Source organism: Mixophyes fleayi, chromosome 10 (genome assembly GCF_038048845.1).
Source record: "Mixophyes fleayi isolate aMixFle1 chromosome 10, aMixFle1.hap1, whole genome shotgun sequence".
Taxonomy (NCBI): Eukaryota; Metazoa; Chordata; class Amphibia; order Anura; family Limnodynastidae; genus Mixophyes; species Mixophyes fleayi.
The window spans coordinates 10,574,617-10,590,143 of NC_134411.1; the positions used below are offsets into that span (position 1 = coordinate 10,574,617).

Sequence of the window (15,527 nt, forward strand, 5' to 3'; positions counted from 1 at the left end):
TCTTGTGCATGACAAAACTTTATTAGTAGGAAAAATACAAATTTTTATTGTGCTGAATAAAATACTATTTTACATTTTTGCCAACATGTGGTAGAAAGCAATCTGATATCTAGGATTCTATTAACATTTTCCTGGAGTCTTTCTTTTTCTTCCATGTGGTAAAAATGTAGTGTTAAGTCATTTAATGGTTGTATTAAAATAATTTTCTTAAGTATCTTCTTTACAACTGACTTTTTAAAGAAAATAGTATTGTACAGGCAGGAAATAAAGTTCTATAAATTAGTTTTAAACAATGGAAATTTAATTTGAAGCAACATTTCTTTGATGATTCATACAAATAAAGAGTTTTTGTTATGCAAGTATATCAGCTTTTGACAAAAGGATAATTTCATGTAGAGACCCCACCATCCTTAGAAGATTGGGTGAGAATCTTGTCATGCTTAGATATTCTGTTAGACGCTTTCAACTCCTGTTTTACTAAGAATGGGACACCTATGGTAGTGGCATACACACTCTGTGAAGATCTTGATGTGGACAATGATCGAAGTGGCTGAGTTGGGACATAATAGCTCTACAGGCTTCACCGTAACAGAGCTTTGCAGAGGCATGCAGCAAGTGCACCTTCCTTCAACTGCTTCAAACCCATCTTGATACCTAGAAAACAAAACAAATTACATATAGGGCAATAATTGGCATTACTATTCTTGTTGGCTTAACACAATGTATCTATAACTTCTCCCAAAACACCCACACACTTGTATACCACAGTCATACAACACGTGGCTCGCCGTAGACTGAAACATTCTCATCTCTCTTCCCTTTTTTCACCCCACTGGAAGTTTTTCTGTTTTTGCACCTCAATGGTGTTCTCTCTCTCTCCCTCCCCCTGTCCCATGTTCGGATGGCATATGAAATTCTGCTTAATGCAGATAAAGCAAGAGCAATTTCAAATACATGTAAACAGTAACAGATTATTTGACTGGGCTTACTTTTATTTAATTACATGGCAGGAAGCTGCCACAATACTTGGTCAGCTAAACTGCAATTAAATCTAGTCTTGGATTATTGACCTTACTGACAAATATGACTTGCTTGGTTTTATAGGGTACAAAGTGTACAGGTCATGCTGGTACTATGCTAATGAGCGTCAATTTATCCACAAATGTCTTCTAATTTTGTTTCTTACCATGATTCAGACTCGCAGAAGCCTTGACACTTAGCCAGTGGCACGTCAACAGAGCAATTATCCTTGGTAATAGTCTGATTGTATGTGTGGGGACTGCACTTGGTTGCTGGAAAATATTGGCAAGTATTAAAACAAGAAACAAACAATCACTTTATATTATGCCTGCACAATGTAGTGCAGGTGGTTGTCCCTTTCACTGCCTGTTTTGTAGGTGTAGCTTGTTTCTGGACATTACTGCTTTATGGTTGCCCTGATCTCTGCTTTGATTGGAACCTGACTCACTATTTGTCACCCACCTGGACCTTGACTATTGCTGACTGCCTCATGCCCTGACCTCTGCCTGGAACTTTACCACCACTGATTGCTGCCTCCTCTGACTTCTACTTGGGCAGTAATCTATGCTGTATTTGCGTGAACTCTGCCTGGCCTTTTGATATTTTTACCATTGCCCTTTTGCCAGTGCTTGGGCATCTGAGGTATGTCGTCTTACCTCTGCCGGGCTGTCTGATCGACACAGCCGTTAGCGCTTGCTTCTTAGCCTACATGTACTCATTCCTGAGCTAGTTTCTACCACCTCTTATCTACGTTTTCTTCCTGTACCAACATTAACACACGGACAAATCCCGAAAACCACCCATAAGTTATGGATGCAATGGAGTAATAGTGAGCATGTTCAGCTCACTAGTAGGCTACTAGAGGTGAAAATTGGCATCCTTATTCACAAACATGCTCTGGGAAAATGAATAAAAGCTTGAATAAATGCTTTAGATGCATTTTAGTGATATGTTTTTAATATTTCGTGTGTTTTTTCTTTTTACTAATGCAAGCCATTGCGTTACCTCATGAGGTGGTGGTGTTACAAAATTGTAGCATTAAGATTTTGGAACGTAATGGTGGGACAGGCACCATTTACTTTTATTTGACCTGTTTATAACGCACTTCATGCATTTATTAATGTGTAAAGTGCAAAAAAAAAGTGGTTGGGTGTAAATAAGCCTACACATTTTGGCTGCCTTGTAAATAATTGTGCCCAGCTTATGCACTGTAAACCTTTTGAGGCTTTTTGAACAGATCACTGAATCAATTGTCTGTTATATCCTGCATAGTGCAAGTATCAATGTGCCATTATTCTGGGATCCAAAAAGAGGTACCGGTAGTTCCCAATAGAATGTGTTGCTTATCTAACAATCGGGGAAGCCCGAAAAATGGGTCAAATCTTCAAGTGGGGACTCGGACGTTACACCTCTGATCTAAAGGATGGTGAGTTTAGTTCTACTGACTGCCTCACAGTTATATGGTAAAATGCACCAAAGTTCAAAAACTCATTGGCGCTGTAGCTTAATAAAAGGGATTATGCAAGGTTTGCACGTAAAAAATTTTTCAGTAAGAACACTCTGATAAGTATAAGAGAGAGTACTAACGTGGTTTGGATGTCGCTTGAGATGAAACCGTATCGTGAGCTGTAGGAAGAAAATGACAATGTTTTGTTAATGTTGATCAAGCATAAAGTTTGTGTTATCCACACTGTAGCTCATTCTAATAGTTCTTGAGCATAACAAAATACTGTGTTCATAATTTTCATGTGCATACCATAACTGATCTAGCTTGTTATCCTTAGGAACAGTCCAATCTGCTCATCATCCAGACAAAATAATTACAAGACAAAATAGCATTTTTCCATTAGAAGCAAGTCTGTGCACATTAACATAAAATCTGGTACACTGGGTGCATTATCTGTTTCACCATGTGCCCCGCTCTATTTCTCAGAATTCTAAATGACTTTCCCTGCCTTGATATGAAAATAAATCAATGCAACAAAGTGATACTTTACATCAGACTTGAGCAACTTCTGACTATTACCCTATTGGGGCACTCACTATACCTGGAGATAAACCATTTGCTTCCCCATGCTCTAGATGTCTATTTTTCTTTTTAGCCTATATTTGCTTTGTGGACAATTCTTTTTATTTTTATTTTATATTGATTACTACCCACACTGCATTTTTTTTGTTGTTCATGTCAGTGTTTGGTATCAATCAATCCATAAGGTATATTCCATACCTCCCAATATTACAATTATTGTACTCAGGACACTTTAAGAAGGGAGGAGTGATCTGAATCACTAGACCATCATTACGCCCCTCACCGCAAAACACCCGTGTGTTGCTGTGTGGCATTTGCTCACAGCTGTGACATGACAAAAACCTCCCAACAATCCGTCCAGAGAAAGTCCTGGCTGTGAGACAGTCCCCCCAGAATCGTGGTCATCACTGCTATGCAAATGAATAGAATAGTTCATGTCGTTGGCAGTTGGACTGTTCCACATCTCGTCCTGAGTGAAGCTGGCTTACTTGATGACATTCTCTCTAAAAAAAAAATCTCAACTGAGGGGAAAAAATAGGCCCATCCTTAGGACATGAATAACTATATATATAATTTGGATTGTTACTAAATGAGCATACGTTGTAAACATTACGTGTCTCAGCTTCTCCTTAAGGAAAATAATGGGATTGTAATGTGGAGAACATATAACTGTTAAAAGGCCAGAAAATCTATAAATAATGCAAAGATCATGCTCTTAATGCAACTTTTGCATCCTCCTTTTTGGGAACAAAGACATTTATTAGATGGCTGTTATTCTACCACAAATGAATTGTATAGTGATATACATTGCTTTAAATCAGGTTTTCTATATTTGTAAGCGTTGTTATATAAACCGGTAAAGTTGATTATTTTTGTTGCTCTGTGGTACAGTACGAAATTATCTGAGGACACCAGTGTGCGCGCCCCCACCGCTCTGTTCTTCTAAGTATATTTGGTGTAGGCTCACTTGTGCTTTACTGCGATTGATCTATGTTCATAGGAGATGAACGCTGAAGAGCCCCATTTTAGTGTGGTGTTTGATTGCTCATAGGAGATGATGGTGTGTTTGGCCAGAGGCGGAACTGGCCCATTACCTCAGTCCTGCAACCGAAATATCCCCTGCAATGCTGGGTAACATAGAAACATGGAATTTGACGGCAGAAAAAAAACCACTTGGCCCATCTAGGCTGCCCATATTTTAAGCTATTGTAACCTCAAACCCTATTTGATCCTTTAGTTCATTGTAAGGATATTCTTGTGTCTCAACCATGTTTAAATTGCTCTACTGTGTTAGCCTCTATCACCTATGATAGGAGGCTATTCCAGTTATCCACTACCCTTTCTGTGAAGTAATTTTTCCTCAAATTTCCTCTAAACCTACTTCCCTCCAGTTTCAGTTCATGTCCTCGTGTTCTAATACTTTCTTTTGTAGAATGTTTCCCTCCTGCACCTTGATATATTTGAAAGTTTCTATCATGTCCCCCTTTCTCTTCTCTGCTCTAAACTAGATATGTATTAAGATCTTTTAGTCTGTCTGGGTAAGTTTTGTTCTGTAGACCATGCACCTCTTTGTACAGTCTCGTAGTGTATTTATATCCTTCTGGAGATATAGCCTTCAGAACTGGACACGGTATTCTAGATGAGGCCATACCAATGACCTATAGAGTGGCATTATTACTTTCTTTCTGCTACTGATTTCTCTCCCTATGCAACCAAGCATCTGACTTGCCTCCCTCATTGCTTACCTAAGCCACCTAAAATAGTGACTCCTATATGCCTTTCCTCCATTATAGTGCCATTAATACTTTATTTAGCCTGTGGGTTACTGAAGTACTTGATTTTGCATTTTTGACAAACTAGTTGCCACTCTCTTTACCATTCCTCTAGTCTACCTAGATCATCAAGCATTTGTTTTACTCCTCCTTGTGTGTCTACCCTCTTGCATATCTTTGTGTTATCTGCAAAAAATATACTTTCTCTTCAATAACATTTGCAATGTCACCAATAAAGATATTAAAAAAAAAGGGTAGAAAATATAAGGCTATAGAATGCCAAGGCTATAAAATGTAAGCAATGTATTTTGTAAAAGGTGTAATAGGACATGTACAAGCCAATTAATGAGTAACTTGAAGATGGATAATCCCTTTAATGATATATCTATGTTGTGAAATAACCGCGTAGCTGTCTAAACTGAAAGGTGTAAATAGGTATCTACCATTCTGAAAAGAAAATTTTACTTTGTATGAATTGCCTATTTTGATGTGCTTGGGATAATTGCTGTCATGCCATGGTGCAGCTAATTTGACAGATTCCAATGAGGGTGGGTGAAGCTCCATATTGATTATTGTGTGAATCTCCGTTTTTTGTTTGGTCTTCAAGAAGTTCACGTGATATTTGTGTCTTCCTTTTCTGTCTTTAGATGATACTTTTATTTTGACTACAACACAAAATCTGCGCTCAGAATGTTAGTTATGATTTTCATATACTGTTAGAGTGGCCTGGATTGAGCATATTCAGCCCCTATAATCTCAAGTACATCAATCACCGCAATAAAGAGGTATTGATAGTGTACAGATTCTAATATCCTGATCCAATATCTGATGGACTGGTATAGAAATACAGGTCTGTTATCACTGGGTCAGCACAACATATGGATATCCGATATCTATTAAATGTTTGATTAGGATTTTAGAACCTGTACACTGCCACCTGCTCTTTATTGCTTTAGAACATCATACATCTAACTTTCACATTTAATAATTATATATAATTTTTTATTTTAGCATAATAAGTTGTCTGTAGTCCCTTTAATTACACTACATAAAATATTCTTACCTGTGTGATTGGTAATTGGGGATGATCTTGTTACAGTAGTTGTTAAAGGCGATGTGGTGAGTGGTGTGGTTGTTATAGTTAATGGAATTGTAGTGTTACTAGTTGTGGGTGGGATTGGTGTGGTTACAGTGGAAGATAGTGTGGTTTTTGAGGTGAAAGAAGTGTTGGGAATATGTGTGGTGTTTGGAGGAACATATATTGTTGACAATGTAGTTTGTGTGGAAGTTTTTGTAGGAATTTGTGTGGTAGTTAATGGGGTTGTGCTGCTAGTAGTAGTGGGGGTAATAAGGGTACCTGGTATTGGAGTTAGTATGAATGTTGTAGTAGGAATTGGTGTTGTACTGCTAATAGTAGTGAGCGGAACAGGGGTATTTGATACTGGAGTTAGTGTGGATGTAAAGGTAGGAATTGGTGTGGTAGTTAGTGGGGTTGTGGTGTTTGTTGTAGGAACAGGGGTTGTTGGTATTGGAGTAGGTGTGGTGTGAATTGGTGTTAATGGGGTTGTGGTGCTAGTAGTTAAGGGACCAGGGTATGTTGGTATTGGAGTTAGTGTGGATGTGAAGATAGGAATTGGTGTAGTAGTAAATGGTGTTGTGGTGTTGGTAGTTGGAACAGGGGTTGTTGGTATTGGAGTAGGTGTAGTGGTGTGAATTGGTGTGGTAGTTAATGGGGTGGTGGTGTTGGTAGTAGGAACAGGGGTTGTTGGTATTGGAGTAGGTGTAGTGGTGTGAATTGGTGTGGTAGTTAATGGGGTTGTGGTGCTAGTAGTAGGAAGAGGAGTTGATGTCGTTTGTGTGGTAGTAGGTGGGGTAGTCATTGGGTAAAACCCTGTAATTGGCTCTGTTATGGGTGATGTATTAGTAGAAACAGGGGTTGTTGGTATTGGAGTTAGTGTGGATGTAGAGATAGGAATTGGTGTAGTAGTAAATGGTGTTGTGGTGTTGGTAGTAGGAACAGGGGTTGTTGGTATTGGAGTAGGTGTAGTGGTGTGAATTGGTGTGGTAGTTAATGGGGTTGTGGTGCTAGTAGTAGGAAGAGGAGTTGATGTCGTTTGTGTGGTAGTAGGTGGGGTAGTCATTGGGTAAAACCCTGTAATTGGCTCTGTTATGGGTGATGTATTAGTAGAAACAGGGGTTGTTGGTATTGGAGTTAGTGTGGATGTAGAGATAGGAATTGGTGTAGTAGTAAATGGTGTTGTGGTGTTGATAGTAGGAACAGGGGTTGTTGGTATTGGAGTAGGTGTAGTGGTGTGAATTGGTGTGGTAGTTAATGGGGTTGTGGTGCTAGTAGTAGGAACAGGAGTTGATGTCGTTTGTGTGGTAGTAGGTGGGGTAGTCATTGGGTAAAACCCTGTAATTGGCACGGTTATGGGTAATGGTGTGGGTGTAATAGGTATGGTAGTTGATGATGTGGTTATTTTAGGACTGCTTTGCACTGTGGATGCTGCAGAAAACAAAACGGCAATTAGCATGCGTCAGTTTGAATATGATAAAAAAAAATCCTGAAATCCATGTATGATGAAACTAATTTACATAGGTGATTCATGCATAAGCCACGGCATGAACATGGCAGCGTGCAGCTGCCAAGTCATGGTTGGCTTCAGCTGGAAAGCACCAGCTTGAATTGGGCTAATTTGATTACAGCACAGAGTGATGAGCACTTGTCACTGTAACTTTTATGGTTTGTGTTAATGCAACTGCATTATGTCATGCAGCAAGGCAGATCAAAAATGGTAGTTTGTTTTTTGGTTTTTTTTCTTACAACTAACATGATTTGTAATCAGCCAGTTCACAAATAGATATTTGCATTTCAGAGAACTGAAAACCCACTGCTGATGCAACATGGTGGCTTAGTGGTTTGCACTTCTGTCTCACAGCACTGGGATCATGAGTTTGATTCCTGACCATGGTCTTACCTGTGTGGAGTTTGTATGTTCTCCCCGTGTTTGCGTGGGTTTCCCTGGGAGCTCCGGTTTCCTCCCACAGTCCAAAAACATACTAGTAGGTAAATTGGCTGTTATCAGATTGACCCTAGTCTGTCTCTGTGTGTGTTAGGGAATTTAGACTGTAAGCTATTGGGGCAGGGACTGATGTGAGTTCTCTGTACAGTGCTGTGGAATTAGTTGCGCTATATATATATATATATATATATATATATATATATATATATATATATATATATATATATATATATATATATATATATAGAGAGAGAGATAGAGAGATATAGATAGATGAGTAATTTATTGTACTTTTTATTGATTCTAAGTACTTTAAATGGTTTAGTATCCATGTCTGTCACATGGCAAAGTGTATTGTCAATAAAAGAGGAGGAGAAACACTAGCAGGTATTGTGAGAAACCAGTAGAAGTTTACATGTTATATATGTAAAAACTGCCTGCAAATCTCAATACACAGTATTGGTGAAATATTGTGTAATATTTGGCTTAAAATGTAAATTGTAATGCTGCATGAAAAGACCCAATAAGAAAATGTCATTAAGCCAACAAACATAGCAAGCAATACCAATCCATTCATCTTACTAAAATCATCATCGGTTATTTATATAGCACCATTAATTCCGCAACAGTGTACAGAGAACTCGCTCACATCAGTCACTGGTTTGGAGCTTACAGTCTAAATTCCCTAACATACACACAGACGGGTCAATTTGATAGCAGCCAATTAACCTACTAGTATGTATTAGGAGTGTGGGAGGTAATCTGAGCGGCTGGAGGAAACCCACGCAAACACGGGGAGAGCATACAAACTCCACACAGATAAGGCCATGGTCGGGAATTGAACTCTTGATCCCAGCGCTGTGAGGAAGAAGTGCTAACCACTAAGCCACAGTGCTGCCCTCACTATATAAAAAAATGGTGATATTATTAGTTTCTATTGAATTGATAGGCTGCATTCAGATGAATATTTGCTGTCATCAGAATGGCTGCCTCTTCCAAATTTGGTGGCAACACTTGACATGGCATCATAAAGGTGCTTACACCGTCGTTGTGGGCTGTTCTAATATAGATGAATACTTTGAAGAACAATAATTAAAGTACCATAGAAAGTTGTCAATATTAACCATGACACTACAGTTGGGATTTTTGGATTTAGACCAAATTATTAGGCCAAACTCTATTTGTAGAGATAGTGTTTAACATACCTGATGTAATTGAACTTGACTGATAGGTTCCTGTACCTATAAGAGAAAAAGAGTTTGCTATTTATGAACTTCTAGATGGTTAAAAAGAATAGATGTATAAAAGATATCCTTGTATAATTTAGCCACACTAATATTACACTATATTACATTATATCACCACTTAGAAATTTTGAACCAGGGAATACATAAATCTGATCTACTAAATAGGAAATTATGCCCTACTGTTATAGCTGTACATTCAATACTTCCTGCTTTTTGTTTAAAATATGACCTTGGCCTATCAATCCATATTCCATACATATGATTCTAAACATTCCTTTTATATGATAATGGTAAGACATTCTAAGCATGTGATCATTCCACACTCTCAAAATGTGATAATTTTAAACTCTGTAGATATAAACAGTTCAAGGCATGTCATAATTTCTGAACTAAGCAGACCCGGATCTTCTAATCATTTGATAATTGTAAACAGAGGAGAACTGAACATTTTAATCATGTGATAATTAGCTCAAGAGACTTGCACTTTTAAATCATGTGCTAATTGTAAATCTATGATATCTAAATCCATATGATAAACCCATATCGGTGACCCTTATGTGGTATTACTGACATTGTAAGATTGTGAAAGTATTAATGTGAGTTACAGGTGGTATTAAGATAGGCTCTAGTAAAGAGGTGGGTTCTCGGTGTGTTTTCAAGGTTGGGTTTGGGCGGAGTCTAATCAGATGTTCTAGGGAATTCCATAGAAGTATCAGCATGGGAGAAGTGTATCTGAGAGGAGATGAGGCAACGCTCAATGCCAGATTAGACTACCTATGTGAAAATTCTAAATGATTTCTTAAATGTTTCATAATTACATTTTAAAATAATTTGTAAAATAACTTATTTGTAATACATAAATTATTGAAACTTGTCAACATGTAATAATTCGAAAGTAAAGTCCTCTCTATTAATCAAAGGATGAAAAGCCCTCTTAGTGGTGAATAATGGCATTTTTGCTGGCATTACTTCCCACTATTCATAAAAGGAGTTTCCTTTAGCATTGTTACCCATGCAGTGGCAAGTGTGTACTGCATGGGGTGCAGCTGCTCCAAGGCTCAGAGGTGGGTACCCAGCATTGCTGGTCTACCCTCCTGAGGCCCCCTGCTTTGCTCCTTTTGAGTATGAGCAAGATAGACTGGATCTCCTGGACCCTCCTCCAAATTTTATTCCGGTAATGCCATATCAGGATGGTGTTATCAGCACAAATTAACTAGAAAAAATACTTCATTCTTGCAGTTATTAGTATGATCATTAAAGTTGAATAAATAGACCTCTGAGTTTGGTGACTATTCATGTAATACCAATGAACCTGTAATTGCAACTTTAACATTACAAAATGAGAAAAGATTGCGAAGTAGTGTAATTTCTGAATACAAAATAAGAGTATCGCTACTACTGCGAACACTACTTATACTGCAGTTAATTCATGTCACTTTTTGTGCAATATATTTGTTGCATGATCTTAAAATAATATTTTGGAAATATTAGTATATGCACTTGGTTAATGTGTGACAAAACTTCAGTTGTCTTTAAGTTGGAAAACAATTTATAAAGAGCAATAAGTGTGTATATTTATGTGTGTGTACCACACACATAAATGTGTTTTGACACACATGTTGTGTGCTACAACATAAGACACCTATGTTGTCGGATCACTGGTTGTCCTTCCCTGGATCACTTTTGGTAGGTACTAACCACTGCATATTGGGAACACCCCACAAGACCTGCTCTGACCCAGTGGCCTAGTCATCACAAAATGGCCCTTATCAAAGTTGCTCAGATCCTGCAGCGAGCCCATTTTTCCTGCTTCCAACACATCAACTTCAAGAACTGACTATTCAGTTGCTGTCTAATATATCCCACCCTTTGACAGGTGCAATTGTAACAAGACAATCAATGTTATTTACTTCACATGTTTGTGGTTTCAATGTGGTGGCTGATCAGTATGTGTATGATGACTATATTTTTTTATATGTATTCTCTGCAGTCAAATGGTTTATGCGTGTAACACACAAATAAGGTGGATAAAACAATTGCATGTAATTACATGTACCATTGACACACAGCTTGTTAGCACAGCAATAATATTAAACTATCATACTACAAACCAAAGATACATATAATACTGTACAATGTATTTTGCTGCATCAATAAATTTGGGACTTTGATAGAAAGGAATAAGTGTGTGTGGCCAGAGAGGGGAGTTATGTTCAAAGAGGAGAAGACCAGGGTGAAATCTATGTGAAAAGAAAAAAAGGCAGAGGAGTGTGTGTTGTTGAAGCTTTCCGCTGAGGGTGGTGACTTGTGTTACCCAGGAAAGTGTCAAATAGTGGAAAAGAAGGCTGTGTGGGCTGTCGCTTTTTGGCGGTGAGTACCTATAGGAAACAAGAACCTAGAGGTTAAGAAGAACAAGAGAAGTGTTAAAAGAGAACTGGACACCAGCATGTTCCAGTGTTAAGGTTGTCCATTCATTATAGCACACTGAATAGTAATTGTACAGAGAATTATATACTCAGAACCAAAGGAAAGAAGACTGCCCTCTTCATTCTTGGCTGCTCCCACCTCGTCCATTTGTGCATTACTCTGCTTATTATATCTTGTGCACAGCATTATGCTTCCTGTATGTCCAGTAATTTGCCTGTTCCTCCTCTACACAATAGCATCATCCTCTACTTTCCCACTGCATAGTGCTGTGGATTTTTGAAGCTGCCTTATAAATAAATGATGTAACTTTAAAAATTCAGACATGGAGTATGGAGAGCTGACATTATAAAGTGGAGTATTAAAACTGCTCAGTCTCTTTACTGGTTGACTTAACCAAGTAAGGTACGCAATAAACCCCCTCCATTTGTATATCAGAAACATTCCCTTTTTGCACTGCGGACAAAAGGGACATAGCCAATTAGAATGGGGATTGCCTGCATTAATGGAGGGGGTTGTAGATTATGTTGCAATTTTGCATAAGGAATGCTGGGAGGTATGGTGCTGTAGTACTTGATATGGAAGCACTGTAATATAACACAAATACAGGTCCTAGGGGTATATTTACTAAGCTGCAGGTTTGAAAAAGTAGAGGGGTTGCCTATAGCAATGGTAGATCTGCGCAGTGGCAGATCTACCATTGGTGCAGCAGGTGTGGTGCATCGGGGCCCATGGAGATAATGGGGGACCAAGCAAACTATGGACCCCTCTTCCCTCCTTCCCCCCCTTCCCCTACACCAGGGCTCACAGCTCCCTAGTTCTGCCTCTGGCTATGCGGGTAGAACTTTCTCCATTCATGGGCAGGGTTAGGTTGCCGGTGAACAGGAAAAAAAAAAGCTTTGTGGAGGAGGTGGGTCTTTGACGGGGCTCCCACATCAACTTAGGCATGGTAAGTCGCAGTGGAACTTCATTATGAATCGTTGCGGCTTGTTTGAATAACGCAGCTATAGCTTAAACAACTCTGTTCTTCTATGGAAGTAAAACCATAAACAAAGAATTATGGGAGACTTTTCTTCAGTTATTGCTTATCAGAGACTGTAAAGTGTAAGTGTATAAATATTCAAGTACTCTGATCACTGGGGAGTATTTATTAGAGACTATTACACTGGTGATCCTTAGCTAAATCAGCCGTTAACTGTCATAGACTATATCAAACTGGAGATATTGGGCCTCATTCATTAAGATAAGTACAAAAATTGAGTAAGTAGTCTCCTGGATAAAACCATGCTACAATGCAAGGGGTGCAAATTAGTTTTCTATTTTGCACATAAATTAAACACTGTCTGTTTTTTCATGTAGCACGCAAATATCGACGTTAAATTTCAGTGTACAAATAAGCTATCAAGTATTTGTGTGCTACATGAAAAAACTGACAGTATTGAACTTATGTGCAAAACAGAAAACTAATCTGCACCCCTTGCATTGTAACATGGTTTTTTCCAGGAGACTACTTACTCATTTTCTTTTACTTAACTTTCCTTAATGAAACAGGCCCTTTGATATTATCAAAGCTACCAATTATTGCAGCCGGTCAAAAATGTATATGCCTTATGTTAAAAGCAACAGATCTCGATTGAAGCAGAAGGATAGAACGGTAATATTTAGAGGTGTACTGATGCGCTGCTGTGAGGGCCATTCGGAAGGGAGGTATAGTGTTAGGACAGTAAGGGACATGATGAATCAGCAGATCACACACCAACACTAAAAAGAAGAATTGATACCTTTACAGAAGAGGAAAAAGAGGAGGGAGAAAGTTAAAAAACAAAACAAAAATTTGAGCAAAGGAAAAAATGATAGGAGGGAATTTTTAACCTTAGATCCTTAGAATTAACAAAAGGACATGTTTTGCTACTTCAGAAAGGTTTGAAATTTGCCTCTTTCACTAAGATTGACAAATTTCATATCAACAATTACGTGCACAAATTTGCACGTTATCTGACACTCAAAAAATTATTTGTAAGCAATTCAATTTCCTACAAACAGCAAGAACACTAGTCCATTTGCAAACATACTAAACTAAAACCCTCATCTACATTTTATCCTACTTTCATAAAAGAAAATTACATAAAGTCTCAGAAAGTTGTTGAAGATGATATATGATCAAAGGGAATAACCTGACAAGAAAAGTAAAAAACAAGTCTTGGATGATCTATCATGCAACTACTCGGTTGCAATAAAATCAGATTACTTGAGAGAATCCTACAATCTGATTTGTGATATAGGTTCCTATCAAAAATTCACCAAGAACCTAATGAAGGAATATCAGGAAGAATTGGAGGCACCCCTGAAAACAGGATCAGAGAGGGGATTACTAACACACAAAGAACTTAAATTCCTTACAACAGCACACCCAAAAAAAAACACTTTTAGAATATATGGACCATTTCCTTCAGGAATTGGTGAAAAATTAGAAATCATAAATAAGTGACACAACACAAATTCTGAATCTACTCAATCAAATTACATGGGAGGAAAATTTCTTCTTGTGATGTGAAGGCATTATACACCTGCATCAATCATGCACAAGGAATAGAAAGCAGAGGTTCTCCATGCAAAGAGAAGGAGAGTTACCTTTATATCAAATTGATTTAATCGTTAACAGTATTTAGTTCATCCTTACCCATAATCATTTCTGGTTTGAAAACACCCCACTTTCTGCAGACATGAGGCACTGCGATGGGGACCAACTTTGCACCAAGTTATGCCAATTTCTTAATGAGCAGGTGGGAGGAAGAAGAGATTTGGGCAGATCCATCTTTAGTTTGTGAACTTGGTCCTCTGGAGAAGATTTATAGATAACGTCATCTTTGTGTGGAGGGGGAATGAGGAATCCCTCTCAAACTTTATCAACACCATGAATAAGAATGATAGAAATCTTGAATTCACATCCGTGACTAGTAAAAGTCATGCCATATTTCTTGATTTGGAGATATCAATCAAAGATAATAAAGTGGAGACCATGACTGACTTTAAACCTGTGGACTGTAACAGTTATATTTTGACCACAATAATCATAATCAGAACTGGTTAAGGAACATCCCTCTACGACAATTTACCAGATTAAGGAGAAATTATTCCAACATAGACACTTTCCACGAACAAAGCACAATATTAAGATCAAGATTTGATGAAAAAGACAAGAAGACTAATGATGATGCAATAGAAAAAACGGAGGATGTGTGAAGAGGAGCTTCTAAAACACAAAACCAAAGAAGTGGAAAAACAGCAAAACCTATGGAACAGCCACTTCATAGCGCAGTGCTCCAACTCAGCCCCAGAGATTAAGAAAATAATTAATAAGCGTTGCCATCACTTACTAAAAGATGATACCCTATCCAAAATGCTCCCAAGACATGCAATGATTGTTTTCAGGAAAGCCCCCGATTTTAAACAGAAATTGGTACAGAGTCTTCTACTCTGTACCAGAGTAGAAGACTGAAAAAGAAAAACAAAACTGCCTAACAGAAGTAACCAACAAAAAGAGTATCTACTTTTGTAACAGCTGTCTATCCTGCAGAACTGTTCAAATGAAGACCACAAAACCCTCTGAAGAATTTTTATGTCAAGGGCTACTAAGGAAGTCTTTCACATTAAAGATAAGATGACATGTGACTCAACAGGAGTAATTCCCTTGGATAGTATATATAGGAAAATCTACAGTATGTATATGCACGATCTAAAGTACAAACAAATGATGACCGATCCACCCAAGTCTAATAAAGGGAGCCATATGACTGATAAGGTTTCGTAATATGATAGCATATGGAACCGAACTGCCTCGTTATAGTCCATTGCACCTAATTGGATTGTGGAATCACCCTAGGAAGATATATATTCATGAATATCGAAATTTATATATATTTTAGAAGAATTGAAGGAATTTTAGGAACGATTTACTCATTTTTAGATTGTCTTCTGTATGTTTATATTGTTTTTATTGAAAACATCAGCC

The 15,527-nt window shown here is 37.9% G+C and overlaps 1 protein-coding gene across 1 annotated transcript in view; it reads right to left on the bottom strand.

Annotated features, from left to right (window-relative positions):
• Window positions 1-155: 155 nt before the first annotated feature.
• The window catches only part of LOC142104087 (uncharacterized), an 85,693-nt gene continuing 70,321 nt past the window's right edge, over window positions 156-15,527 (bottom strand). The window contains exons 35-39 of the mRNA XM_075188561.1: window positions 9,050-9,085; window positions 6,179-7,327; window positions 2,608-2,646; window positions 1,187-1,292; window positions 156-654 (exon numbers count right to left, since the gene is read on the bottom strand). Of these exons, the coding sequence (XP_075044662.1) occupies window positions 453-654; window positions 1,187-1,292; window positions 2,608-2,646; window positions 6,179-7,327; window positions 9,050-9,085 (1,532 nt within the window). The 3' untranslated portion in view covers window positions 156-452. The remainder of the gene's footprint in view (window positions 655-1,186; window positions 1,293-2,607; window positions 2,647-6,178; window positions 7,328-9,049; window positions 9,086-15,527) is intronic.